This window comes from Hemitrygon akajei, unplaced genomic scaffold, assembly GCF_048418815.1.
Source record: "Hemitrygon akajei unplaced genomic scaffold, sHemAka1.3 Scf000046, whole genome shotgun sequence".
Taxonomy (NCBI): Eukaryota; Metazoa; Chordata; class Chondrichthyes; order Myliobatiformes; family Dasyatidae; genus Hemitrygon; species Hemitrygon akajei.
Window position 1 is genome coordinate 8,312,410 of NW_027331932.1, and position 27,462 is coordinate 8,339,871.

The 27,462-nt window shown below is 49.7% G+C and overlaps 1 protein-coding gene across 2 annotated transcripts; it reads left to right on the top strand.

Annotated features, from left to right (window-relative positions):
* The first annotated feature begins 1,789 nt into the window (after positions 1-1,789).
* On the top strand, positions 1,790-26,519 carry LOC140720720 (uncharacterized). Of its 2 annotated transcripts, XM_073035550.1 has the most exons (9): positions 1,790-1,923; positions 4,193-4,261; positions 5,244-5,363; positions 11,544-11,663; positions 19,288-19,404; positions 20,945-21,316; positions 24,661-24,809; positions 25,361-25,422; positions 25,818-26,519. In XM_073035550.1, exons 1-9 carry the CDS (start codon positions 1,857-1,859, stop codon positions 26,011-26,013), a joined length of 1,272 nt encoding a protein of 423 aa, XP_072891651.1. In that variant the 5' UTR covers positions 1,790-1,856; the 3' UTR covers positions 26,014-26,519. The 2 variants fall into 2 exon arrangements, with proteins under 2 accessions (XP_072891651.1, XP_072891652.1); XM_073035551.1 differs by lacking the exon at positions 5,244-5,363.
* Positions 26,520-27,462: the final 943 nt, after the last annotated feature.

The window sequence follows — 27,462 nt, forward strand, 5'->3', positions numbered from 1 at the left end:
ATCATTCCCGCATCCCCCGAATTAGCGCGACGCCGTTGGAATCCTCTCCCGTTCTTCGGTGTGGCAGAGGGATTGCCCGATAGAGGACCGGTATGGACGTTCCCTCTCCTCCTCTTTATCCTCTTCCCCACTCGTCCCCCTCTAATCTCCGTCTTCCCCGCTCTGACCCCTTCACGGCCTCTCTGGCGCTCTGTTCCTCGCCTTCACGGTCCTGTGTGAAAGGCGGCCGATCCTGTAGAGGGATATCGGGAGGCGAAGGGGGTGAGAAAGGAGGGGGAGCGCATAAGGTGGAGGAAACTCGTCCTTGGAATCGAGGCTCCTGGGGAAGTCCGGAAAAGCTGCCTGGCCTCCACAATTCCACTCGTCCTCCTGCCCCGGAGGGAGGTGACTGCCCACCAGCGTGGAGCGATGCCCGAGTGGACATGACGGCGTGGAGCTCCCTCATCACAGCGCTCCGGAGGGGAGGCTCCTACGGAGTGGGCGGGTCCCAGCTCGATATCGGGAACTGTGGAGAGCGGAGCAGAGAGGGAGGGATGGAGGGGAACGTAGGAAGGTTGTGAGAGAGAGAGAGATGGGAGGGTGCTGCGATCGAAGTAAATTGGAGGATGACGGAGGAGAAAGAGGAAACGGGAAGGAAGAGGTGAGGGGAAGGCGGACAGGAGTGGGGAAGGGAAGGTAGCTGTGGGAGAGGGTGTTGAGGTGAGGGAACTGGAGAGGTTGGGAGGTGGTGGGGAGGAAGGGAAGGCAAGGAGGGGAGAAATTGCAGATACGGGCGATGTTGGGAGAGGAGAGAGAAAGGGAGATTGGCAGACGAAGGTGGGTGGGAGTGGGCAAAAGGGAATGAGGAAAGATGTGTTGCAAAAGAAGGGGGAGGATTGTATGGAGGAGTAACGAAGGGAGGGAGGGATAGAGGGCGAAGGAAGAGAGGTGGAGGTCGGGCAATTAGAAGAAGGGAGAGAGATATCGTGAGACAGCTGGAAATCCCGGGCTAAACGTTAGCCAATTTACAAACCCCCCCTCCCCCCCACCCTCGGAAATGCGGGGAGCTGTGGTCGGGATGCAAGGGTGGTTCGGCCTCACTCTCCGCCAACTCCGAGAATCATTCCCGCAACACCCGGATCAGCGCGACTCTGTAAGCATCCTCTCCCGTTCTACGGTGCGCCAGAGGGATTACCCGATAGAGGACCGGCATGGAAGTACCCTCTCCTCCTCCTTTTCCTCTTCCCCACTCGACACCTCTAAACTTCGTCTCCGCTGTGACCCCTTCACGACTTCTCTGGCGCTCTCTTCCTTGCTCTCTCCCTCCATCGTCTACATTCCTTCTCCCTCACCCCTCCCTTTGCTGCACTCCGCTTTCCTCTCTGTAACAATCTCTCTCCCCTTCCTACCCTCCTCTCCGCACTTCTCAATTCATCTCTCTCTCTCTTCCTCACGTTAAACGCGCCCACATTTCTCTCTCTCTCCCAATCTCCTCCCCCTCTATTTCTCTACCCATCTTCCTCATCCCCTCCCGTTTTCTCATCTCCATCATTATCCCTTCACTCCTACCTCTCTCCCATCACTTCCCTCAACCCCCGCAGTCCACTGCCGCCCACTGCCACCCTTCTCTCAATCCCCCTCTTTCTCCTCACTCTCACTACTCTTCCCACCGCCACTCTTATCTCTGTCGACCACCCTCTAGTACACTCTCAATCCCTCACCACGGCACCTCCCCACCCCCAGCTCTCGGTTCCTCTTTATCAGCTGCTCAACTCGTGTTTGTTGGCGTCGGTCTGACTCCCTTGTCAACACAGGCTTCCTCTGACAACGGTTGCTTCCCCTTCCTGAGCTCAGAGACGCAGAGAATCCTCGACAGAATGGACGACAGCGAGACTTACAAGAATAAGAAACATACAAAAAATGCCGCACGGGCTGCATCCCAAGGTGAGTGGGGCAGAAAGACGGAGGGACGGAGTTTCAATCTGAGACTGACTCCGAAAGCGTGTGATGAACAGTTTGGATGGAAACCCTTCTGCGTTCGACCACGGGGGTTTGTGATGGCGCAGTGGGGAGGGAGACTCACTCTGAGTCTGACACCGGGATTGGGTGATGGGACGGTGTGGAGGGAGATTCACTCTGTGTCTGACCCCGGAGTGTGTGATGAGTCGGTGTGGAGGGAGATTCACTCTGTGTCTGACCCCGGGAGTGTGTGTTGGGACGGTGTGGAGGGAGATTCACTCTGTGTCTGACCCCGGGAGTGTGTGTTCGGACGGTGTGGAGGGAGATTCACTCTGTGTCTGACCCTGTGTGTGTGTGATGGGACGGTGCGGAGGGCGATTCACTCTGTATCTGACCCAGGGAGTGTGTGATGGGACGGTGTGGAGGGAGATTCACACTGTGTCTGACCCAGGGAGTGTGTGATGGGACGGTGTGGAGGAGATTCACTCTGTGTCTGACCCCGGGTGTGTGTGATGGGACGGTGTGGAGGGAGATTCACTCTGTGTCTGACCCCGGGAGTGTGTGATGGTGCGGTGTGGAGGGAGATTCACTCTGTGTCTGACCCCGGGAGTGTGTGATGGGACGGTGTGGAGGGAGATTCACTCTGTGTCTGACCGCGGGAGTGTGTGATGGGACACTGTTGAGCGAGGGTCACTCCGTGTCCAATCCCGGGTGTCCGTGCTGCGTCGATGATGAGAGAGCCTCAGCAAATTTCTGAACGTGCTGTATCGTACGTGGGGCCGAAAGTCAGGACCCTCTCTGTGCCCCAGGTCCCTAAAGATGGAGGTCAGTTTCATTACTTTTGCCTTGACTGTGATCATGTAATGTGTCCATTCCTGTCGTGAAACCTCAGGGCAAACTGACAGCTGACCCTAATGATTCGCAGTTTGAGTATGTCGGAGGCAGCGCGCAGGAGAGGCGACTAGGAGGAGCAATGTGAAGGGGTGGTGGGTCAGTGACAGTGGCGCGCTTTGTGAAGGGTGGCGTGGAGCGACCTGCATAGGAGGGCGGTATAGAGGCAGCAGTGTGGAGTGAGGTGTAGAGAGAGTGGTGTGGGAGAACGGAACGGCATGGGAGGGGCAGTGCTGTGGAAATGTAGTGGTCGGGGCGGTGGGGTGGAATGGTGACTGAGGGGGGAGCGTTCAGCGGGCGAAAGGAGGCGGGGCTGTGAAATGACTGGTGAATAATGAGCCCCGTGGGAAGGGTGGTGTTTAGAGAGGGCAATGAGAAATGTCGTGATGAGGGAGACCTCTAAAATGTATTTTAATCTCCTCAAGCCTCTCCGCTCTCCTCTCCCACCTCTCACTCTGCACAAGCCTTATCTCGTCCCACCTTCTCTCTCTTTCTCTCTCACGCTCATTCATCTGTTTCCTTTCCCTTCTCCCGTCGATCCCTCTTTTCCCATCTCATCCACTCTCACTTCTCTTGTCCTCACTCTTTGCTCTCTCACTATTCTCCCCATGCCGCTCTCTCTCTAACGCCTCTCCCCTCGCCCTCACTCCTTCAACCACTCTCTTCTCCGTACCCCCTCTCCCCCTACCATGTCTCTCACGGTACCGTTCCCTCTATTCCCTCTCTCCAAAACTCTCTCCCTTTCTCTCCCTCTTTCCCTCCTTTCTTGCCTCCCTCGCGCGCTCATTCTGTCTGCTCTCTAACTATCTCCCAGCATCTCTCTACTCCTTCCCCATTATCTCTTCCCTCTCTCATTGCTCACTTTCTCAATCCTCTTCCGTCTATCACCGTCTTCCGGTCTCTCACACTCGCTCTCCCTTCTACACTCTTTCCCTCACTCTCTCACTCCGTTTGTCTCTTCCAACCGCCCTCTCCCACATTTCTTCACCCTTTCTTTTCTATTCTCTCACCCCTCTGTCTCGCCTCTGAATCCTACTCTCCGCGCTGACAACCTCACTCCCTTCACCACACTTTCTCCACTTTCTCCCCTATCTCTCCTTGTTCTCTGCCCCCATTCTATTCCATTTTCCCGCCCATCGCCCCTCTTCGATCACCCCTCTCTCAACCACTCCATCCATCCATTTCAGCCTCTCTGTCTTTGTACTCCGTCTCGCTTCCCATGCTTGCCTTTTTCCCGTCATCCCGCTCGCTGTCCCCAACCTTCTCTTCCCTCTCTGTCTGTACTCTCTTCCTTTCCCTCTGCACCTCACTGTCCCCGATTCTCTACCGCACTCACTCTTCCTTGTCTATCTCTCTCTCGCAGACCAGCTGACGTCCACATACACCGAACTGAATATTCGGAAAGTCGAACCCCTCATCAATATACAAACAGGTCAGTGATGCAACAACGACGTCATTCTGGAGGGCTCACAGGTCATACTCCCAAATGCCCAAGTGTGTGAGGTATTCGTGTCCATCAATTCCTTGGCAGCTTGTTCCACAGACTGACTACCACCTGGGTAACAAACGGTTGAATCTATTTCCCCCTCTCTCCTTATACCTGTGCGCTCTGGCCGTCGATTGTCCAGGTCTAGCGGAAATAATTGCACCCATTCACTTTGTTTATGCTCCTCGTGGCTTTATATACCGCTCAAAGGTCCCCCCTGCGCTACAAGGAATAAAGTTGCAATCAACCCAACCTTTTTCCCTAACTCAGTCCCTGGATTCCCGGAAACGTCGTCGTAAATCTTCCCGAGCACTCATTTCCAGTTCGATGTCATATTTCCGGGAACAGAACATCGAACACTGAACAACGTACTCCACGTGCGACCTCACCGAAGTCCTGTACAAATGCAACATGGTCGCCCGACTCCTGTAGTCAGTGACATTCCGATGAAGGTCTGCGTTCAGACGCATTCTTCACCGTCCTGTCTACCTGTGATTTCACTTTCTGGGAACCGTGTTCCTGGTCCGCGGGTCCTTCCGTTATCCAACACTCCTCAGTGTTCCTCCGGAACGCTGTGAAAGTCGGACCTTGGGCTGTCTGACAGAAATACCATAGTTCGCACTTATCCGACTTAAACTGCATTTGTTTCTGCTAGTGACGGGTTCCCAGACCGAGAAAGGAACAGCAACATTAAACCTTTTCTCCACGCACAGAGCCAATTGTATATCACTTGTCTGTCTTCATCTCTCGCACTATTTCCTCTCTCCATCCATCCCTCTCTCTGCTGTTCTGTTTCCACGTCTTTCTCTACTCACTTCCTCATCTCCATCATAATACATCCCTGTCTCTCACTCCGCCTCCCCATTCTCTCCCTGATCCTAGCCCTTCTGTTTGTCCCTATCTCACATTCTCTTCCATTCTCTCCCAGATGGTCGGGACCCCACCTACTCTCAGCTGAACCTTCGCCAAAATGAACTTCTCATCACTAAGGATGACTATCCTCCTGTTGCGTCGGGACCAGGAGAAATGCCAGTGACTGCTCAGGCAGGTCAGAGTTCATATTGATGACGCCATTCTGAGGGGGGGGTCACGTGCTATACGCACAAGTGTACAAGCACTAATATATCTGAATCGACCATTTCTCTGGTCGTTCCTTGCAAAGACCGCCTGATTAAAAAAAAATCACTTTAGTCCGCAGTTAAATCTCTTTCTACTATCACCTCAGAACTGTGCGTCCTGATCCTCGATTCTGCAAGTGTATAGAAAATGACTCTGCGCATTCACCTCCTCTTGCCACACATGGTTTTTAAATCTCTGTCAGTCACCCATGAAAGCCAAGGTATAAAATCCTAACCGCCCCACTCACATTAAATTCCTCAATATGCCTGTTTAGTAGAATCTTCAACTTCACTAGTGTATCTGCCTCCACCACTGACTCGGGCAGCGCATTCCACGCACCAACCAATTTCTGGGTGAAAAACCTTCCTCTAATATCCCCCTTGAACTTCGCTCCCCTTACCATAAAGCCATGTTCTCTTGTACTAAGCAGTGGTGCCCTGGGGAAGAGGTGCTGGCTGTCCACTCTGTCTATTCCTCTTAATATCTTGTACATTTCTATCATGACTCTTCTCATCCTCCTTCTCTCCAAAGAGTAAAGCCTTAGCTCCCTTAATCTCTGATCATAATCCATACTCTCTAAACCAGGCAGCATCCTGGTAAATCTCCCCCGGACCCTTTCCAATGCTTCCACATCCTTCCTATAGTGAAGAGACCAGAACTGGACACAGTGCCCCAAGTGTGGCGTAACTAGTTTTATAGAGCTGCATCATTACATCGCGTCTCTTGAACTCTATCCCTTGATTTATGAAAGCTAACACCACATAAGCTTTCATAACTACACTGTCTGCCTGTGAGACAACTTTCAGGGGACTGTGTATATGTACCCCCATATCCCTCTGCTCCTCCACACTACCTAGTGTCCTATCATTTACTTTGATCTCTGCCTTGGAGTTTGTCCTTCCAAAGTGTACCACCTCAATCTTCTCCGGGTAGAACTCCATCTGCCACTTCTCAGCCCTGATCTGCATTGCATCAATGTCTGTCTGCAATCTTGAAATATCCTCTGCACTATCTACAACACCACCGACCTCTGCATCGTCTGTAAACTTTCCAACCCACACTTCCACCCCCACATCCAGGTCGCTAATAAAAATCACGAGAAGTAGAGGTCCCAGAACAGATCCTTGTGGGACACCACCAGTCACAACCCTCCAATCTGAATGTAATTCCTCTACCGCGGCTCTCTGCCTTCTGCAGGCAAGCCAATTCTGAACCCACCTGGCCAGCCGTCCCTGGATCCCATGCATTCCGACTTTCTAAATAAGACTACCGTGTTGAACCTTGTCAAATACCTTACTAAAATCCATGTAGATCACATCTACTGCACTAACCACATCTATACGTCTGGTCACCCCCTCACAGAACTCTACCAATCTTGTTAGACACGTCCTGCCTTTCACAAAGCCATGCGGACTGTCCTTGATCAGACCATGATCTCTAAATGCCTACAGATTCTATCTTAAGATTCTTTTCCAACAGCTTTCCCACCACAGACGTAAGGCTCACTGGTCTATAATTACCCGGACTATCCCTATTACATTTTTCAACAAGGGGACAACACTCGCCTACCTCTAATCTTCTGGTACCATTCCCGTGGATAACAGGGACATAAAGATCCTAGCCAGAGTCTCAGCAATCTCTACCCTCGAGGAGCAGTCCGGGGAATATTCTGTCAGGCCCCGGGGATTTATCCGTCCTAATGTATTTTAAAAACTCCAACACCTCCTCTCCTTTAATATCAACATGCACCAGAACATCAACCTGACTCATATTGTCCTCACCGTCATCAAGTTCCCTCCCCGTGGTGAATACCGAAGGGTCCATTGAGGACCTCGCTCACTTCCACAGCCTCCATCCCACTTTTATCTCAAATCGGTTCTCCCTTCACTCCTGTCATCCTTCTGATAATTGAAGAATGCCTACCCTACTCGCCAAGGTCTTCTCCTGCCTACTTCATGCTCTTCTCAGTCCCTTAATAAGCTCCTTTCATGATACCCTATATTCCTCAATAGACCCATTTGATCCTTCCTTCCTAAACCTCATGTCTGCTGCCTTCTTCCATCTCACTAGATTTTCCATCTCACTTGTCACCCATGGTTCCTTCACACTATCATTTTTTTATCTTCCTCACCAGGGCAGATTTATCCCAAACTTCCTGCAAGACATCCTTAAGCATCGACCACATGTCCGTAGTAGAAGTCCCTGCAAAAACATCATTTCAATTCACACCCGCAAGTTCTAGCCTTATGGCCTCATAATTTGCCGTTCCCCAATTAAATTTTTTGCTGTCCTCTCTGATTCTGTCCTTATCCATGATAACGCTAAAGGCCAGGGACCAGACCCTGTTCGTTACCTAATACTAGATCTAGTATTGCATTGACTCGGCGGTGGGAGCAAAGTTTGAGGGTTGAAGTTCGTTTCTCAGACTGGAGGCCGGTCACTAGCCATGTTTACCAGAATGCATTCACCCTAGTCGGCCTGTCAACATACTGTGACAGGAATCCATCCTGGACACACTTAACAAACTCTGCCCCATCTACACCCTTGGAACTAGTCAAGTGCCAATCAATATTAGGGACTCAAAAGAGGATCCTGCTACATTACCAACCCTTTCTGTAGGTGTAACAGTATTCCTGACCAGTAATGCCACCCTCCTCCTCTACCCCCTTTCTATCCCTTTTAAAGCACTGAAATCCAGGAATATTGAGAATCCATTCCTGCCCTGGTGCCAGGCAAGTCTGATTAATAGCCACTACATCATAATTCATGTATGTATCCAAGCTCTCAGTTCAACACCTTGGTTCCTGATGCTTCTTGCATTGAAGTACACGCACTTTAGCCCTTCTACCTTACTACCGTAGACCCTTTATTACCTTTACAGCTTTTATTCTGCTTCTCTTTCCTCAAAGCCTATCTATATGTTAGATCTGGCTTTACTCCATGCACTTCTTTCACTGCACTATCGCTCCGAGTCCCATCCCGCTTGCAAATTAGTTTAAACCCTCCCGAAGCATGCTAGCAAACTGCAAGCTTATCAAACGCATATTGTGTAATCTGTTACAAATGTTCGATATAGTTGACAAAGATCCTTGGTCCCACTAGCGACATTCTGTTAAACATGGCTAGTGACCGGCCTCCAGTCTGAGAAACGAACTTTTACCCTCAAAGTTTGCTCCCACCGCCGAGTCAATTTTATATTGTATGATCAGCCATGATCGCAGTGAATAGCGGTGCTGGCTAGAAGGGCCGAATGGCTTACTCCTGCACCTACTGTCTATTGTCAATTGTCTATTGTCTATATCCAGTCAGCCATCCCTCCCTTTGTCGTACACCAACTTTCAGAGCGGTAGACCATCTGGGACTTTGTTAAATCTGTGTATGTTACATCTACCAACCGGATCAGTCCTCCGCAGTTAAATTAGTCAGACAGATCTCTTTCACATCATCTTCCAGAGCAGTCTACTATCTGACCATTTATCCATAGCCCTTTTCAACTCTACGTACGATACACCTACCACCCGTGCTTGTTCTGTCCTCCCTGTCAAATTATCCGACAACTATCTCTAGGTCTCACGCAATCTAGTATCTCCCTTCCCCCACTATCTTCCACACTCCATATCTTCCCCTCGCCCTCCCTGTCTATCCGCTCCATTGCTTCTCCGTCCCTACCGCTGTCCCTTCCTTCCATTTTCCAGTGGGGCATACAACCTGGGAAATTGACAGTCAGCATACATTATCTCTGCCAATGCGCACAAATCAGTCAGACAAATTTCGCTGTGCCTCCCACCATTTTACAGAGTAGCCCACCAACTAGAAACGTTAAATGCGTTATAGAGTTCCCTATTCGTCAAGTGTACATCCCTGTTCTCATGAAACGCCCTGGTTCCTCGCTCACAATACAGAAACTGCTTCACCCGTGACCGCAAGTAACTGCTGAGCGTTGTTCCTCACTCACAGTATAGAAACTGCTTCACCCGTGACCGCAAGTAACTGCTGAGCGTTGTTCCTCACTCGAAATGTTGAAACCGCTTCACCCGTGACCGCAGGAAACTGCTAACCGCTGTGGAAAGAGCTGAGCCTATCTCGGAAACCAGCTTCCCTTCCATGAACTCCGTCCAGAATTCCTGACTCCTCGATGAAGCAGCCAGAAGCATCGCAGAATCACCTGCAGCAACGCTGGAGGGACGGCGGATCTTTGTCAACTATATCGACCGTTTGTAACAAATTACACAATACGCGGTTGGTGAACTTGCAGATTGCTAGCATGGTTCGGGAGGGTTTAAAGTAATTTGCAAGGGGGACGGGACCCGGAGCGGTAGAGCTGTGAAAGAAGTGCATGGAGTAAAGTCAGATCTTCCATCAGAGGGGAGATGCGAAGGCATGTCTCACTAGGTTGAAGGACAGCTTCCACCCCAGTGTTATCAGACTTTTGAACCGCCCTCTACCATGATGTGTACACTTGACCTCGCAATCTGCTTTCCCTTTGCCGCTGCACCTTATTCTCTGCCTGCACTGCACATTCTCTGTAACTGTGACATTCTGTAACATTCTGCATTCTGTGATTGATTTCCGTTGCTCCGCTGCCATGAAGTGATCAGTATCTCTGGATGTTACTGGCACCTCTGCTGTCTGTGATGTTTGTGAATGACCCGGATGACAATTTAGATGAGTGGTTTGGTTAGAGGGTCTTGAGCAGCCTCCGGAGATGTTGAACGAGAGGTCTGACAGAGGTGTCTACGGTCACAAGAGACACAGACTGCCCACAGAGAGTACCTTTTAACAAAGATGAAATGTCTAATACCAGAGTGAATGCATTCGGGTCAACATTGTAGGCCTGTTTCTGTATTCCGCTGGGTGGTCTCTGCTCTATACCTCGAAATCATAAAACATTTCACCAACTCTACGAGGCAGGACATGGTAAACACACAAAGCCTAGTTGAATATCCAGATTTCCATCCACATCTTTGCCACAAACAGCAGCAGTCGTAGGACGGATCCTTGCATTACACCAGGAGTCACGGTCTTCCAACCAGCGTCCGCCGCTCTCTGAGGTCTGCACACAACCCAACTCTGAGCCCAAATTCCCAGTTCATTGCGAATTCCAGTCAACACAATCTAGTCAATGTACTTCTCATGAAAGGGACGTGGCCAAATGCCCGTCTAAAGTCATGTGTTTAACATGTTTAACCGTGATCCCTTTCTACATCGATAGGGAAGGGTCGTGCCGCTAACTGTCTCCTGTCCCTCCACATTTGACTGTCCAGAGCTCAGAACCTCACTCTTACCCGCAGTAAACTCCGTGTGCCATTTCTCCACCCATCTACAGCTGATCCCCATCCCACTGAATCCATCAGCGATGTTCTACACTTTCCACAACACCACCAATCTGTGTGCCGGCAGCGATTTGAGCAAATCCGTCTCGGGTAGAACTGACCAGCTCCTTGCAGTCAGTGGCGGGAGTTGAACCCGGGTCTGTGGTACTGTAAACCGCCACGTTACCGTACCGCCCGTCCTCTTGCAAGCAGCCACGACACAAAGAAACAGAACGGAGCGCAAAAATCACCACAACATTTTAGTCCCCAGAAGACCGTCGTATATCCAGTGTGTGGAAATTGTAGAAAGCTTGCAAATAATACAACTATGAAAAACAACCCTCTCTCGCATGAATTCTCTCTCGCTCACTCTGTCCCTCTCCTTCTCCGTCCCATTCCCCCTTCACTCTACCCCTCTCTCCCTCAATTGCACTGCCGCTCTCACACTGGTCTCTCCCCATCCACACAAAACCTCTCATCCTCTGTTCCCTCCGCCACATTCCCTCCCATTCTCGCCTTGTTCTGTCACCCCAGATTTATTCAATATTCCCGCTCATCACGTCACTCTGTCACCCTCCACCCCCCCCCCCACATCGATCCGTTCTGCCTTCTCTCTTCTACTTGGAATCCTCGTCTTTACCGCTCACTTCTCCCTCTTCCTCACCTTCTCTCCTTACCTCTCAGCCTTCTCGCTCCGTGTCTCCGCTCTCTGCTCTGTCTCCCTGTCCTCACTCCCATCATTCTCTACCGCCTTCAGTTTCTCACCCTCCCTCACATTTTCTCTCTTTCTCTCCCAGACAGTCTAACATCCACCTACTCAGTGCTGAAGCTTGGGAGACACGATCTTCTCATCGATGAGGATGAAAACACTCCAGTCGCCGCCGGACCCGCCAGACTATCAGTGCCTGTAGAAGCAGGTCAGAGTTCACAGCATTAACGTCAGTATGAAGGGGTCACGTGCTATACGCACAGATGTTCAAGTTCTAATGCATCAACATCGATCACTTCCTCTGGCAGCTCGTTCCATAGACAGACCACCATCTCAATAAGAAAAGAAAAGGTTTCACTCGTGTCCCCAGTTACAACACCTTCTACAGTCACCTGATCCCTGTGGGCCCTGGTTCTCGATTTTCTAAACCAAGAGGAAAACGACTTTGTGCATTCACCTTGTCTGGGCCCCATGTGCTTTTATACAACTCCGTTAGGTCACCTATGCGCTCCGAGGTATAAACTGACAACCGGTCTAACTTATCACCAGAGTTCAGTTACTCGAGTTCCTGCAATGTCCTTGTAAATCTCCTCTACACTCTCTCCAGCTCAGTGGCTTCTTATCTGGAGCAAGACGACGGCAACGGAACAATCTACTCCAAGTGTAGCTTCACTAACGACTTGTACAATTCCAATGTGACCTCCATACTCCTGCACTCATTGCCCTGACTGATGAAGGGCGGCGTGTCAGACGACTTCCCCACCGCCCTGTCTACCTGTGACCTCACTTCCTGGCAACCGTGCACCTCGAGCCCTGGGTCCCTCTGTTCCACATCACTCCCCACCGCCCTGTCTACCTGTGACCTCACTTCCTGGCAACCGTGCACCTCGAGCCCTGGGTCCCTCTGTTCCACATCACTCCCCACCGCCCTGTCTACATGTGACCTCACTTCCTGGCAACCGTGCACCTCGAGCCCTGGGTCCCTCTGTTCCACATCACTCCCCACCGCCCTGTCTACCTGTGACCTCACTTCCTGGCAACCGTGCACCTCGAGCCCTGGGTCCTTCTGTTCCACATCACTCCCCAGCGTCACTGTCTACCTATGACTTCACTTTCTGGCAACCGTGCACCTCCAGCCGTGGGTCCCTCTGTTCCACATCGCTCCCCAGGGTCACTGTCTACCTGTGACTCCACTTTCAGCAACCGTGTACCTGTAGCCCTGCGTCACGCTGTTCCTTAACAATTCTCAAGTTTCCTCACCTGCACCGTGAAAGTCCAACTCTGCTGTTTGCCCTGCTAATATACGACAGCGCAAACAAAATTGCATGTTCTCCTGTTCAGCCGAATTCCCCGGCGAATCGAGATCCCACTGTAAGAGATAACTGTCTTCACTGTTTAACACGCCATCAACGTCGTCTGCAAGCTCACCTACCGTGTATTGTATAATCTGCTATAAATGGTCGATATAGTTGAGAAAGATCGCGGGTCCTACCACCGACCGCCCGTGAACAGCGCCAGTGACGGGCTTCCAGTCTAAGAAATTAACTGTAACCCTAGACCTTGTTGCCGAGCCAATCATCCATCCCTGCGTGTGTCGCACATCATCTTCCAGAGCAGTATGCCATCTGCGACGTTATTAATATCTGTGTACATTGCATCCAGCATCTCGACCTGATCAATCCTCCACAATCAAATTAGCCAGACAGATCTCCTTGGGTTCGACAACATCTCCAGACCAGTCTACCATCTGAGCCCTTGTTAATAGCTTTGGTCAAACCCCTGTATGATACACCTACTACCAGTTCCTCGTATGTCCTCCCCAGTCAAATCCGCACGACAATTCTCCCTGTATCTCACGTCACCTGTCATCTCCTTCCCCATTCTCTCCTCTACGCTCACTACCTTTCCCTCTCCGGCCCATTTGCACCGCTCCATTCCTTCTCCGTCTCTCCCTACATTCCTCTCTCCCATTTTCCAGACAGATCTACCATCTGGGATCATGATACGGGACTTGTCAAGCGTCCATTATGTCTATCAATCCGGTCATATCACTTTAAACCCGCCCCCCCCCCCATTCAGCAGCGTAGTCTACCAGGAGGAAGAAATGTCTTATCGTCTTCCATTTTCACCATTTCTACTACCCTGTTCTCATGAAAAGTCTTGGTTCACTAAAAAATATAAACACTGGTCCGCCCATGACCGCAAGAAACTGCAGAGCGAGGTGGAAAGAGCTGAGCCCAGTTCCGAAACCAGCCTACCCTCCATGAACCCGTTCCACACACACTGCTGATTCTGTAAAGCAGCCAGCATCATCAGAAAACCTCCTCCACCGACCCCGAACCTTCTCACTTCTGTACACACCCATCGGAGCTGCTCGGAGCATGTGCCTACTTTAGAAATTACATCGTGTTGCACATTGCCCTCTATTTTTCTAAGCAACATGTACCTTTCCTGGAGCCTCTTAAAAGACCCTATCGTCTTCGTATTCACCACCGCCGGCGGCAGCCCATTCCACGCACTTACCACTCACTGAGTAAAAAAAAACTCACCCCTGACATCTGATCTGTACTTAACTTTAACCTCATAAAAATTGTGTTTTCTTCTGTCAGTGTTTCAGGCTCTTGGAGAAAGCCTCTGACTATTCACACGATCAATGTTTCTTATCATCTTATACACCTCTATCAGGTCACATCTCATCCTCCGTCGCTCCAAGGAGAAAAGGCCCAGTTCACACAATGTACTCTCCTAAGGCACGCTCCCCAAACCAGGCCAGATCCTTGTAATCTCCTCTGCACTTTTATCTATAATTTCCACATACATCCTGGAGTGACGGGACCAGAACTGAGCAGAGTACACCAAGTGGGGTCTGAGCAGAGTGTTATATAGCTGTAACATTACCTGTTGGCTCTTCAACGCAGTCTTACGGTTGATGAAGACCAGTGCACCGTATGCCTTTTTAACCACAAGTTCAACCTGTACAACAGCTTTGAGTGTCCAATGGACTTTGATCCCAGGATCCCGCTGATCTTCCACACTGCCAAGAGACTTACTATTAAGTCTATATTCTAATATCATATTTGACCTCGAAAAATAATGCACCTCACACTTATCTGAGTTGAACTCCATCAGCTACTTCTCAGCCCAGTTTGGCATCCTATCGATGCCCCGCTGTAAACTATGACAGCCGTCCCGACTACCCTCAACCCCCCAACCTTTGTGTCATCAGCAAATTTACTAACCTATCAATCCACTTCCCTATCCAGGTAATTTATAAAATCCATGAATGAACTACCTGGAATAGATCCCTTGAGACACACCACTGGTCACCGATCTCCATACAGAATATGACCCGTCCAAAACGACACTTTATTTTCTGTGGGAAAGTCAATTCTGGATCCACAAAGCAAGGTCCTCTTGGATCCATTGACACCTTATTTCATCAACAAGTCTTGCATAGGGTATCATATCCAAGGTCTTGCTGCAATCCATATACACTACATCTACTATTTTCCCTTCATCAATGTGTTCAGACACATCCTCAAAAAATTCAATCAGGCTCGTAAAGCACGACCTGTCTTTGACTAAGCCATGCTAACTATTCCTAATCCCATTATGCCTCTCCAAATGTTCATAAATCCGGCCTCTCGGGATCTTTTCCAGCAACCTACCAACCACTGAAGTAAGACTATCTGGTCTATAATTGCCTCGGCTATCTCTACTCTCCTTTAATTGGAGAACAACACCTGCAACCATACGACCCTTCAGAACCTCTCCCGTCCCCATTGATGATGCTTCTCCCTATAGATGCAGCCTGGCCTGCTGGTGTGTTGCTTGCATTTCCAGTATCTGCAGATTTCATCGTGTTTGTGTTTTTAAACTCTTTCCTAACCTGCTTGTTCCAATGGTGCAATGCAATGCAATGCAATGCAATGCAATGCAATGCAATGGTGAAGGAGATAGAACTTTTTTATCTATCTCCAAAATGCTCTTCCACTAAGAGACTTGACACCTAGCCAGGTTCGTTTTCCAATATCAGATCATGTACAGCCTCTCCTCCTGTAGGCTTATCTACAATTTGTGTCAAGAAAATTTTCTGAAGGCACCTTACAATCTCTATCCTATCTAAACCCCTTGATCCAGGGAGATGCCAATAAACATTCGGGAAATTCTAATCTCCCACCACAACAACTCTGTTATTATTACACCTTTCCTGAATAGGTCACCCCATCTGCTCCTCAATATCGTGTAACTATTCTGTGCTCTATAAAAAAGTCCAAGTAGATTTATTAACTCCTTTCTGCTTCTATCATCAGAATCAGTAGACAATCCCGCAATGACTTCCTCCTTTTCTGTTGCGGTGACACGATCTCTGATCAGCAGAGCCAGGGCCCCAAAACATTTGATTCCCGCACTGTCCTTTCTGAGGCATCTAAAGCCTGGCGCATGTTTGTCTTATTTTGATTAGTCCCAGCAAAGTGTAGCACCTCATACTTATCAGCATTAAAGTCCATCTGCATTTTTTCAGCCCACTCTTCTAACTGGCCTAAATCTCTCTGAAAGTTTTAAAAACCAACTTCATTATCTACAAAGCCACCTATCTTAGTATCATCTGCAGACTTACTAATCCAATTTACCACCCCATCATCCAGACCATTAATGTATATGGCAAACAACATTGGACCCAGTACAGATCCCTGAGGCACACCACTAGTCACCGGACTCCAACCCGACAAATAGTTATTCACCACTACTCTTTTGGCATCTCCTATTCAGCCACTGTTTACTCCATTTTACTACTTCAGTATTAATACCTAACGATTCAACCTTCCGTACCAACCTTCCGTGTGGAAATTTGTAAAAGGCCTTACTGAAGTCCATTTCGACGACATCCACTGCTTTACCCTCGTCAACTTTCGTAGTAACCTCTTCACAAAATTCCATAAGATTTGTCAAACACGCACAAATCCATGCTGACTGTTCCGTATCAGACCCTGTCTATATAGATAATTATATATACCACTTCTAAGAATACTTTCCATTAATTTACCCACCACTGACGTCAAACGTACAGGCTGATAATTGATAGGTGTACTATTAGAACTATTTTTAAATACTGCAACCACATGAGAAGTACGCCAATCCTCCATCACTATCCCCGTTTCGAATGATATTTGAAATATTTCTGTCAGAACCCCTGCTATTTCTACACGGACTTCCCTCAAGGTCATAGGGAATATCCTGTCAGCACCCGGAGACTTATCCACCTTTATGTTCCTTAAAAGCGCCAGTACTTCCTCCTCTTTAATCATCATAATTTCAATAACTACCCTACTTGTTTCTCTTATATGACACAATTCAATATCCTTCTCCTTCGTGAATACCGAAGAGAAGAAATTGTTCCAAATCTCCCCCATCTCTTTCGGCTCCACTCATAGCTGTCCACTCTGATTCTCTAAGGGACCAACTTTATCCCTCGCTAACCTTTTGCTGTCAATATAACTGTAGAAACACTTTCGATTTATTTTCACCTAACTTGCCAAAGCAAACTCATATTTTCTTTCAGCTTTTCTAATTTCCTTCTTCAGATTCTTTTTACATTCTTTATATTCCTCGAGCACCTGATTTACTCCGTGCTGCCAATAGTTATTCTAGTTCTCTCTCTATTTCCAAACCATGTCTCCAGTATCCCTCGAAAACCATGGCTCTCTCAAACCATTAACCTTTCCTTTCAACCTAACAGGAATATAAATATTCTACCATCAAAATTTCAACTTTTAATGACCTCCATTTCTCTATTACATCCTTCCCATAAATCAGAGAAAAGGACAGATTGCCCTGCGGGGAATCTGTCTTGTTTTGTCTTTGCATTCGTCGGAAAAGTCAGGCCGTTCTGCCGTTACCGACGGATGATCCTGCCCCACCTTGGTGTGGAGTGAATGTTGAGTCTCGGCTTGTCGAAGGATAAGTCCCGGCTCCATGTCTATGTACTGTCCAGTGTCATGTTAGTGTCTTGTTAAAGAGGAGTCCCGGCTTGTCGAAGGATAAGTCCCGGCTCTGTGTTGAGGTACAGTTCCTAGTCTGCCTAGAAGCTCCAGCCTCAGAGTTATTCAAGCCCCAAGCTCCCAAAGCCTCGATTTCCAAGAACCCCCGCCTCAACCCTCGAGCACCAAGAATCCCAATCTCAAGCCTCAAGCTCCCAGAACCCAGGCCTCGTCACGTCTTCGCCTGGATTGGGGTCCGAGCCCGAGTCAAGACTCGGTCCTTGTCCAGTCACGGGCTCTGAGTCCACGCCAAGGCTCCTTGCCCACAATGCCTCGTCCTGGTCCTGCTTTCCTAGCCTGGTCTGCGACCTGTCCCGTCCGTTAGTTTTGTCCCGTCCTGTTCCTAGTACTTCAGTGTCTGTGTCCTGCATTTGAGTCTATACCCAACGCCCCACCCCCACACCCTTATGACACTGGGACCTACAAAATTCTGCAGAGTCGTCTACAAAGTGAAGAACAAAATATTGTCTTCCCTGTTCACCATCTCTACTACCCTGTTCTCATGAAACGTCCTGGTTCCTCACTAAAAATATAAAGACTGCTCCGCCCATGACCGCTGGAAACTGCAGAGCGTTGTGGAAAGAGCTGAGCCCAGCTCCGAAACCAGCCTGCCCTCCATGAACTCTGACTGCACTTCCTGCTGCCTCGGGAAAGCAGCCAGCATCGTCAAAAAAATGGCTCCACCCACCCCGAACATTCTCTCCTCTGCACGCTCCCATCGGAGGGAAAATCCGAAAGCATGTACCCGGAGGTTCAAGGACAGCTTCTACACTACAGTAATCAGACTATCGAACGGACCCCTAATACGATAAGATGTACTCTTGACCTCAAATCTTCCTCTTCGCGGCTTTTGAACCTTATAGTCCGCCTGTACTGCAATTCCTCTGTAATTTCGATACTTTATTCTGCATTCTGTGATTGAGTAACCTTCTTCTGCTCCAATTAAGTGAACTGTATCTATGGATGTGGGTGGGATCTCTCCTGTCTGTGATGTATATAAACGATCTGGATGGGAATGTAGATGAGTGGTTTGGTATGTTTGTAGATGATACGTTTATGGGTGTTGTGGATCACTTAGAGGACCTGCAATTAATTCCGGAGGACATGGATCAGTTTCTGATATGTGATGGAGGAATATTAAATGCTGTTTAACCCGGACAAACTTAAAATGTTGCACCTTGGTAGGTCAAATATTCAGAGATAACACACTATTCAAGCCAAAACCTTCAAGTGTGTTGTTTAGCAGCGGGATCCTGTAGTCCTATGCATTGGTTCATGGATCCTATCCATTCTGATAGGACGGCGAAGAAGGCTTATATCACTCTTGCCATTATCAGTTGGGGCACAGAGTTTAAAATTTCAGCTGTTAAAATGCAACTTCATAAAAACAAAAATCACTAGTCAGGCTGAATCAGGCGTATTGTATACAGTTCAGGTCACCCCATTATCGGAAGGATGTCAGGGCGTTGGGGAGCCTCCGGAGAGGTTTAACAGGACTCTGCCGGGATTCGATGGCATGCGTTACAACGAGAGGTCGGACACCTGGGTCGCTTCCTCTGGAGCGGAGGAGGCTCAGGGGAGATCTGTCTGATCTCTGGAATCCGTCAGACATCTGTCAGCCTTTGCCAAGTCAAGGAGTTTGGATTCTCGGTGATGACGGCTGAAAGTAGATGAGATTGAGAGAGGGACGGGGTGATCGTGGTGGAGGGATAGGGCGCGGATGGTGGGTGGAAGGGAGTCCCAGGGGGGTCACGGCTGAATTCTCACACACGCTGAATGGGCTCTCTGCAGGTGCGCAGAAACAGGAGCCGAAACAGAACATCGGCAATGGATCCTGCCGTAAGATCTGCCTACTCTGCCCAGTTACGATCGGCTTCGTTGCGATAGTGGCCGTACTCTCGATCTATGGTGAGTGGAACGGGCTCCGGGTGTAGTCATACCGTAAACAAGCAGAGTGAAATGAAATGTTAGCGCAAAAAGCTCACACTGACAACGACACACCCCTCACCGTGACGTCAAAAAGCCCCTCACAGTGACACCGACACGTTCCTCACCGTGACAGCGGCAAGACCCTCGCCGTGACACAGACTTTACCCTCAACATAACATAGAGAACACCCTTAGCATTATTATGACAGTACCCTCACACCGTGCACGACAGTACACTTGCCGTGACACCGACACATCTCCCACCGCGACACTGACACAGCCTTCACCGTGAGATCTACACACCCTGCTCTGTGACATCGACACTCCCCTCTCCATGCCACCAACATTCCCGACACTCCCAACACCGTGACACCGTCCAGCCCACACCATTACACCAACACTCCCCTAACCGTGACACTTACCCTACATCGTAACGCTGACACTGTCACGTCCCTCACCGTGACACCGACAGAACCCACCGGGACATCGTCATGGACAGTCCCCCTCACTGTGACATGGACACTCCCTCTCACTGTGACACCGACTCTCCCCTCACTGGGACACCTTCCAGCCCACATCTTTACACCAACACTCCCCTAACCGTGACATTTACCCTACATTGTAACGCTGACACTGTCACGTCCCTCACCGTGACACCGACAGAACCCACCGGGACATCGTCATGGACAGTCCCGCTCACTGTGACATGGACACCCCCTCTCACTGTGACACCGACACTCCCTTTACTGTGACACCGAGACTCCGAACAGTGACACCAAAGCGACCCTCCCCTCACTGTGACATGGACACTCCCTCTCACTGTGACACCGACTCTCCCTTTACTGTGACACCGACACTCCCTTTACTGTGACACCGCTACTTTCCTGAACGTGACACCGAGACTACAAACAGTGACACCGAGACTGCGAACAGTGACACCAAAGCGACACTCCCCTCACTGTGACACCAAAGTACCTCTCACCATGACACTTACATGCAACTCACCGTGACACCATCAAGCCCACACCATTACACCGACACTCCCTCTCACCGTGACACTTACACAACCCACACCGCAACACTGATACTCCCCTCACAGTGACACCACCACACCCCTCACCGTGTCACCGACGATCTCCTCACTGTGACACCGGCACAAACCTCTCCGTGACAATGATGCAACCTTTTGCGTGAAACCAGCACTCCCCACATCGTGACATCGACAGGCTCCTCACTGTGACACAAGCAGACATATCACTGTGACACTCACACACCCCTCACTGTGACACTCACACACCACTCACTGTGACACAAACAGACATATCACTGTGATACTCACACACCCCTCACTGTGACACAGAAACATACTTCAGTGTGAAACCGACACTCCACACACCGTGACATCGACACTCCTCAGACCTCGTCACAAACAGACTTCTCACTGTGACACAGACACTCCCCTCATCTGACACAGACTCACCTCACACCGTTTCACTGACACCCTTTACTATCACTCTCAGTATTACAGACTCGTCAATCACTGATCACCTCCGAGCGAAACTCCCGGAGACTTTGGGAACAACATCAGGAGATGAACAGGACACAGCGCCAATGTCAACAGCAAGTCCATGAGTTGAACTCCACCCTTGAATCCAGGACATCCGATAACTCCCTCCTGGATCTCTCGCAGAGAACCTGTCTGAATAATCTTTCCGCTATGAACAACAACCTCACTATCCTCGAAAACAACATTTCCGTCCTCAACTCGGATCTCTCGGAGCTGAATCGAACGCACAGCGATCTCCGTCATCAGTTCAATCAGCTCGAAATGAAGTACAGAAACATCACCGAAAGCAAAGCTCAGATTTGCCAATACCTCACCAGGAGAACAGGTGAGACGACATCCCCCGTTTCAACTGCTCAATATAACAGGGGGTGAGGAGGGAAGATGTGGAGAGTTTCACTACATCACTTAGCCCGGGAGTATGTGATGGGACAGTGTGGAGGGAGATTGACTCTGTGTCTGACACCGGGATTGTGTGATGGGACAGTGTGGAGGGAGATTGACTCTGTGTCTGACACCGGGATTGTGTGATTGGACGGTCTGGAGGGAGATTCACTCTGTGTCTGACACCGGGTGTGTGTGATGGTACGGTGTGGAGGGAGTTTCACTCTGTGTCTGACCCCGGGAGTGTGTGATGCGACGGTGTGGAGGGAGTTTCACTCTGTATTTGACCCTGGAAAATGTGATGGGACGGTGTGGAAGGAGAGACATCTAGTGTCTGAGCCCGGGGGTGTGTTAGGGGGAAGCACTATGTTTAGTAGAAGAAGGAAAAACCATGAAGGAGGTGATAGGGAGCTGGAGGAGGAGGAAGAGTGAAACTGGGATGCGGGAAAGGAAGGGGAGGGAATTACTGGAAGGTGGAGAATTCAGGCGAGCTTCGTTCTGTGTCTGACCCTGGAAAGTGTGAGGGGACGTCGTGCAAACAGCGACACCCACTGTCTGATGGCGGGATTGTCAGATTCGGCTGGTCGGGTACTGTATTACATCACTTTGCGTCTGACCCTGACAGTGTGAAGAGATGATGCATCAGGAGCTTCTCTCTGCGTTTGTCCTCTCTGTGATTGCTCGGAAGAAGCGGGTTTTGCTCTCTGTTTGACTACTTGAATGAGTGACGTGACTGTGCGGAGTGAGCTTCGCTCCACGTCTGATCCCAAAAGAATGTGACAGGACGATGTGGAGGGAGTTTCTCATCGACCCCGGGGGTGTGTGATGGGACGGTGTGCAGGGTGTTTCACTCTATGTCTGACCCCGGGAGTGTGTGATGGGACTGTGTGCAGTGAGTTTCACTCTATGTCTGACCCCGGGAGTGTCTGATGGGACGGTGCAGAGGGAGATTAACTCAGCGTCTGTCCCCGGGAGTGTGTGATGGGACGGTGTGGAGGGAGATTCACTCTGTGTCTGACCCCGGGAGTGTGTGATGGGGCGGTGTGGAGGGAGATTCACTATGTGTCTGAACCAGGGCGTGCGTGATGGGACGGTGTGGATGGAGATTTTCACTCTGTGTTTGACCCTGGAAAATGTGATGGGACCGTGTGATATGATCGGCATCTAGTGTCTGAGCCCGGGAGTGTGTTATAGGACGGTGTGGAGGGAGCTTAAGCACAAAATACTCTGCAGATGTTGCGGTGAAAGCAACACGCACAACACGCTTGATGAACTTAGCAGGTCGAGCAGCTTCCGGGGAACGGAACAGTCAACGTTTTATGGCCGTGACCCTTCGTCAGGACTGAGGGGTGGGGGCAGGGGCTCTACAGAGAACGTGGGGGAAGGGTGGGAAGGGTAAGGATGGTATGTGCTAGATGTGAAACCGGTAAGAAGAAAGATCAAAATGAGAGTTATGGGAAGCAGCGAGGGGATAGGCAGGAAAGGTAAATAAGCCTCCCCTATGGATGTTGCGGTGTTTGGAGATCAAGACACATGAAGCAAGGTTAGCAGAGCGGGGACTTTTTTCTTTGGAGCGTAGAAGAATGAGAGCGGACTTGATGGAAGTCTGCAAGATTATGAGAGGCATAGATAGGGTGGATAGTCAGTACCTGTTTCCCAGGGCGCCAATAGGCTAAAACATTCGGGGTATTTAAGAGCCTTTTGGACAAGCACACGGATGAAAGAAAAATGGAGGGTTATGGGGTAGTGTGGGTTTAATCTTTTAGTTTAGTCTTTTTTTAAAGATTATATTGATCGGCACAACATGGAGGGTTGAAGGGCCTGCATTGTGCTGTTGTGTTCCATGGTTCTAAGGAATGTAATGGAAAAGCACTATGGACAGTAGAAGGAAGCGGAACCATGAGGGATCTGATAGGGAGCTGGAGGAGGAGGAGGAAACATAGAAACACAGAAAGTAGTTGCAGGAGTACGCCATTGGGCCCCTCGAGCCAGCACCGCCATTCAGTATGATCATGGCTGATCATCCAACTCAGAACCCGGTACCTGCTTTCTCTCCATACCCCCTGATCCCTTCAGCCAAAAGGCCATACTTAACTTCCTCTTAAATATAGCCAATGAACCGGCCTCAACTGTTTCTTGTGGCAGAGAATTCCACAGATTCACCACTCTCTGTGTGACCTCGTCTCGGTCCTGACAGGCTTTGCCCTTTGACCCCTCGTACTGGACTTCCCCAACATCGGAAACAATCTTCCGGCTTCGAGCCTGTCCAACCCCTTTCGAATTTTATATGTTTCAATAAGATCCCCCCCCGCTAATCTTCTAAATTCCAGTGATTAAAACTGTGATGTGGGAAGGGAGGGGGAGGGAATTACTGGAAGTTGGAACATTCAAGGAGCTTCGTTCTGTGTCTGAACCTGGAAAGTGAGAAGCGACGGTGTGCAAACAGCGACACCTACTGTCTGATGCCGGGACTGCGTCATGCGGCCGGTCGGGTACTGTATTACATCAATTTGCGTCTGATCCTGACTCTCTGATGAGATGATGCATCAGTTGCTTCTCTCTGCGTTTGTCCTCTCTGTGATAGATTGGAAAAAGCGAGTTTTGTTCTCTGTTTGACTACTAGAATGAGTGACGTGACTGTGTGGAGTGAGATTTGCTCCACGTCTGATCCCAAAAGAATGTGATAGGACGATGTGGAGGGAGTTTCACATTGACACAGGATGTGTGTGATGGGACGGTGTGGAGGGAGTTTCACTGGGTGTCTGACCCCGGGAGTGTGTGATGGCACGGTGTGGAGGGAGATTCACTTTGTGTCTGACCCTGGGCGTGTGTGATGGGACGGTGTGGAGTGAGCTTTACTCTGTGTGTGGCCTCGGGAGTGTGTGATGGGACGTTGTGGAGGGAGCTTCACTGTGTGTCTGACCTCAGGAGTGTGTGATGGGACGGTGTGGAGGGAGATTCACTCCGTGTCCGACCGCGGGAGTGTGTGATAGGACGTTGTGGAGTGAGCTTCACTCTGTGTGTGACCTCGGGAGTGTGTGAAGGGACGGTGTGGAGGGAGTTTCACTGTGTGTCTGACCCTGGGCGTGTGTGATGGGACGGTGTGGAGGGAGCTTCACTCTGTGTCTGACCCTGGGCGTGTGTGATGGGACGGTGTGGAGGGAGCTTCACTCTGTGACTGAACACGGGAGTGTGTGATGGGATGGTGTTGAGGGAGGTTAACTTTTTCTGATCCCAGTTGATCCAACGGGATTTATTGGGGGAGATTCATGATTTCTTTATCCTTAGTTGCAGAGCAAACGTGTCCCCAGATCTGGATGAAATATGAAGACCGGTGTTATTTCATATCCAAGACCGCAAATACTTATGATGGAGCGAGGCGACAATGTTCAGAACTTGATTCAGGGCTCCTCGAAATAAATTCAAACAAGGAAAAGGTATGTCTTACCGTGAGAAAAGATATCAATAATCAGGAGATCCCGGGATGCGACACACAGTGATTCTCCCTCCACACAATCCTACCCCCCCCTCACCCCCCCCCCACCCTCCTGGGAAGATCCTTCCACACTGGCCCGTCGCACACTACCGGGGTCAGACAGAGAGTGAATTCCCCTCCAATCCGTCATATCACACACTCCCGGGATCCAACACATAGTGAATCTCCCTCCACACCGTCCCATCACACAGTCCCGGGGTCAGACTCGTAGTGAATCTCCCTCCACACCATCCCATCCCACTCTCCCGGGGTAAGGCACAGAGTGAATCTCCCTCCACACCGTCCCATCACACACTCCCGGGGTAAGGCACAGAGTGAATCTCCCTCCGCACCGTCCCATCACACACTCCCGGGGTCAGACTCAGACTGAAGCTCACTCCACACTCCCGAGCTCAGTCAATGGGTGTTTCCCTCTCTGTACCGTCCCTTCACAAGGATATGCATTGAGAGAGTCCGGTTCTAAACATTAACTGATGTGATTTCATTTCACAGAATTTTGTTTCTAATGCTGTCTATCAATCTGTATCATACTGGATCGGAAAATGCGCGGACAGGTGAGGTTTGGACTGTAGCAGCTCTGTGGTGTGGGAGTGGGTCAGTGGGATTATTTTGGAGACTGAAACTAGGTCGTGGGGAGAGAGTTGGCAATGGGATTAGTTTGAGTTCTGACACAGATCTGTGGGGACAGAGGGAGTCAGTGAGATCAGTTTGGAGGAAGAATCCGTGTTGTGGGGAGAGTGGAACAGTGGGATTAGTTTGATGACTGACAGAGGGTTGTCCACAGAGTGTGAGGAAGTGGATTTATTTAGCGCGGTATCATGGCATTAGTTCCGAGGCTGACAGGGGGCTGTGGGGAGAGCGCAGATTAGTGGGATTAGTTTGCCGACGGCTCCGGTTGTCTGCTGGAGCTGTTTTGTCTCTATTGAAATTGTCTAAAGCTCTTTGATAGGAATGTGGCCTCTGAACTTCTGTACAAGATGTCCTATGGATCGACCAGCTGCAGTAACTGCGGCACGTACGGGAGTTATAACTGCAAATGGAAACACAGATTCATCTGCGAGAAATCGGCACATTTATCCCCGGATATTCCTGAAGAGATCCGAGGTTTCTGTCAACAGCCCATGGGGCCGACTTCAATCAACTGACGACACCTCACTTCTCCCCATTCAATCTACCCAACTCTCAAACCCTTTCTACATCTCCCCCTTTCCACTGATTTTCTCTTTTTACCCTTCTTCTCTCTAACTCACTCCCTTTCCACCCCTCCAGTCCCCGTCGGACCCCAGACTCTGCCTCTCCTCTCTCGGTTCTCTCCACACACTCTCACCTCAATTCTGTGCACTCTGTCTCACAACTCCCCAACCCAGGGGAAAAAGACTGTGCACATTCACCCTATCTGTGCCCCTCCTGGCTTCATACCCACGCTCCAAGGAATATAGAGACATCCTTCTTGTCTTCTCTCCATGACTCAGAGCCTCGAGTCCCGGCAACATCCTCATTTATCTCCCCCCGAACTCTTTCCACCTCAGTGGCATCTTTCCTACAGGAGGGCGACCGGAACTGAACACCGCCCTCCATGCGCGGCCGCAGTGACGCCTTCTACAACTTCAACGTGAGCTCAGCACGCTGCAAAGATGTAAAATTAACATAAATTGGGAAATTAATAAATACTGCATAAAGGTGAATACCGAGGGAGTGCTTAAGTGTTCAGAGAGCTTTCGCAATCTGATGGCGGAAGGGAAGCAACTGCTTGTAAGTTGTTGAGTTTTCAGACGCCTGTGCCCCCTCCCCGATGGTACCGATGAGCACAGGGCTTTTTCCGGCTGGAGTCCCGGGGAATTTCACCGGCATTTCCTCGGTGATGGATGTGGTCTTCCCGAGGCATTCCTTATTGAACATGTTGCTAACAGGCAATAATTGGCAGTCTGAGCCTTCAAGGGAAAGTGACAGCGAACCAGACTCCGGGGAATGGACGTGCCGAAACCTGGATGTTCAGTCGGGAACATGGCACCTTCTACGTGTTTGAATGAATGAGCTATGTCTAACCAGATGGATTCAACATTCTGCTCCCTAGCTCTTACCGTATATTGTCTCTCACTGTCTCTCTAATCTCACCCCAAATTGAGAGCGCTAATCCACCTCCTTGACCTTCCTGCTTATCTTTCGGTATTACCTGATGTCGTTGGATATTGAATTCCTAATCCTCTCCACCCTGCAACCACGTCTCTACAATGGCCACCAATAATTCCCTTTTGTACTAATTTGTGCCACAAGATCACCGACCTTATAATAGGTGTAGGAACCTGTGTCTCTGCATAGTGTTTCTCCTTGCATCAACAGTTCTGAAATCAAACCCGACCTTAAAATTTCTTTATTCAGAAGTCCAGGAACAATACTTTACCCTTTTTCTTCAATAATATTCATCTCACCAGCTTTCATCTCGTCATTAACTTTTAACACAAGTGGCTGAGAATCCTCACGTTCTACCGGTGCCAAGGTTAACCCTTTCTTCACTGAAACAAGTCCATCTGACCGAAAAGGACTGCATTCCTTTTTAACCAAAATCAGATCTCTCAGACCCTTTCTGAGTTTCA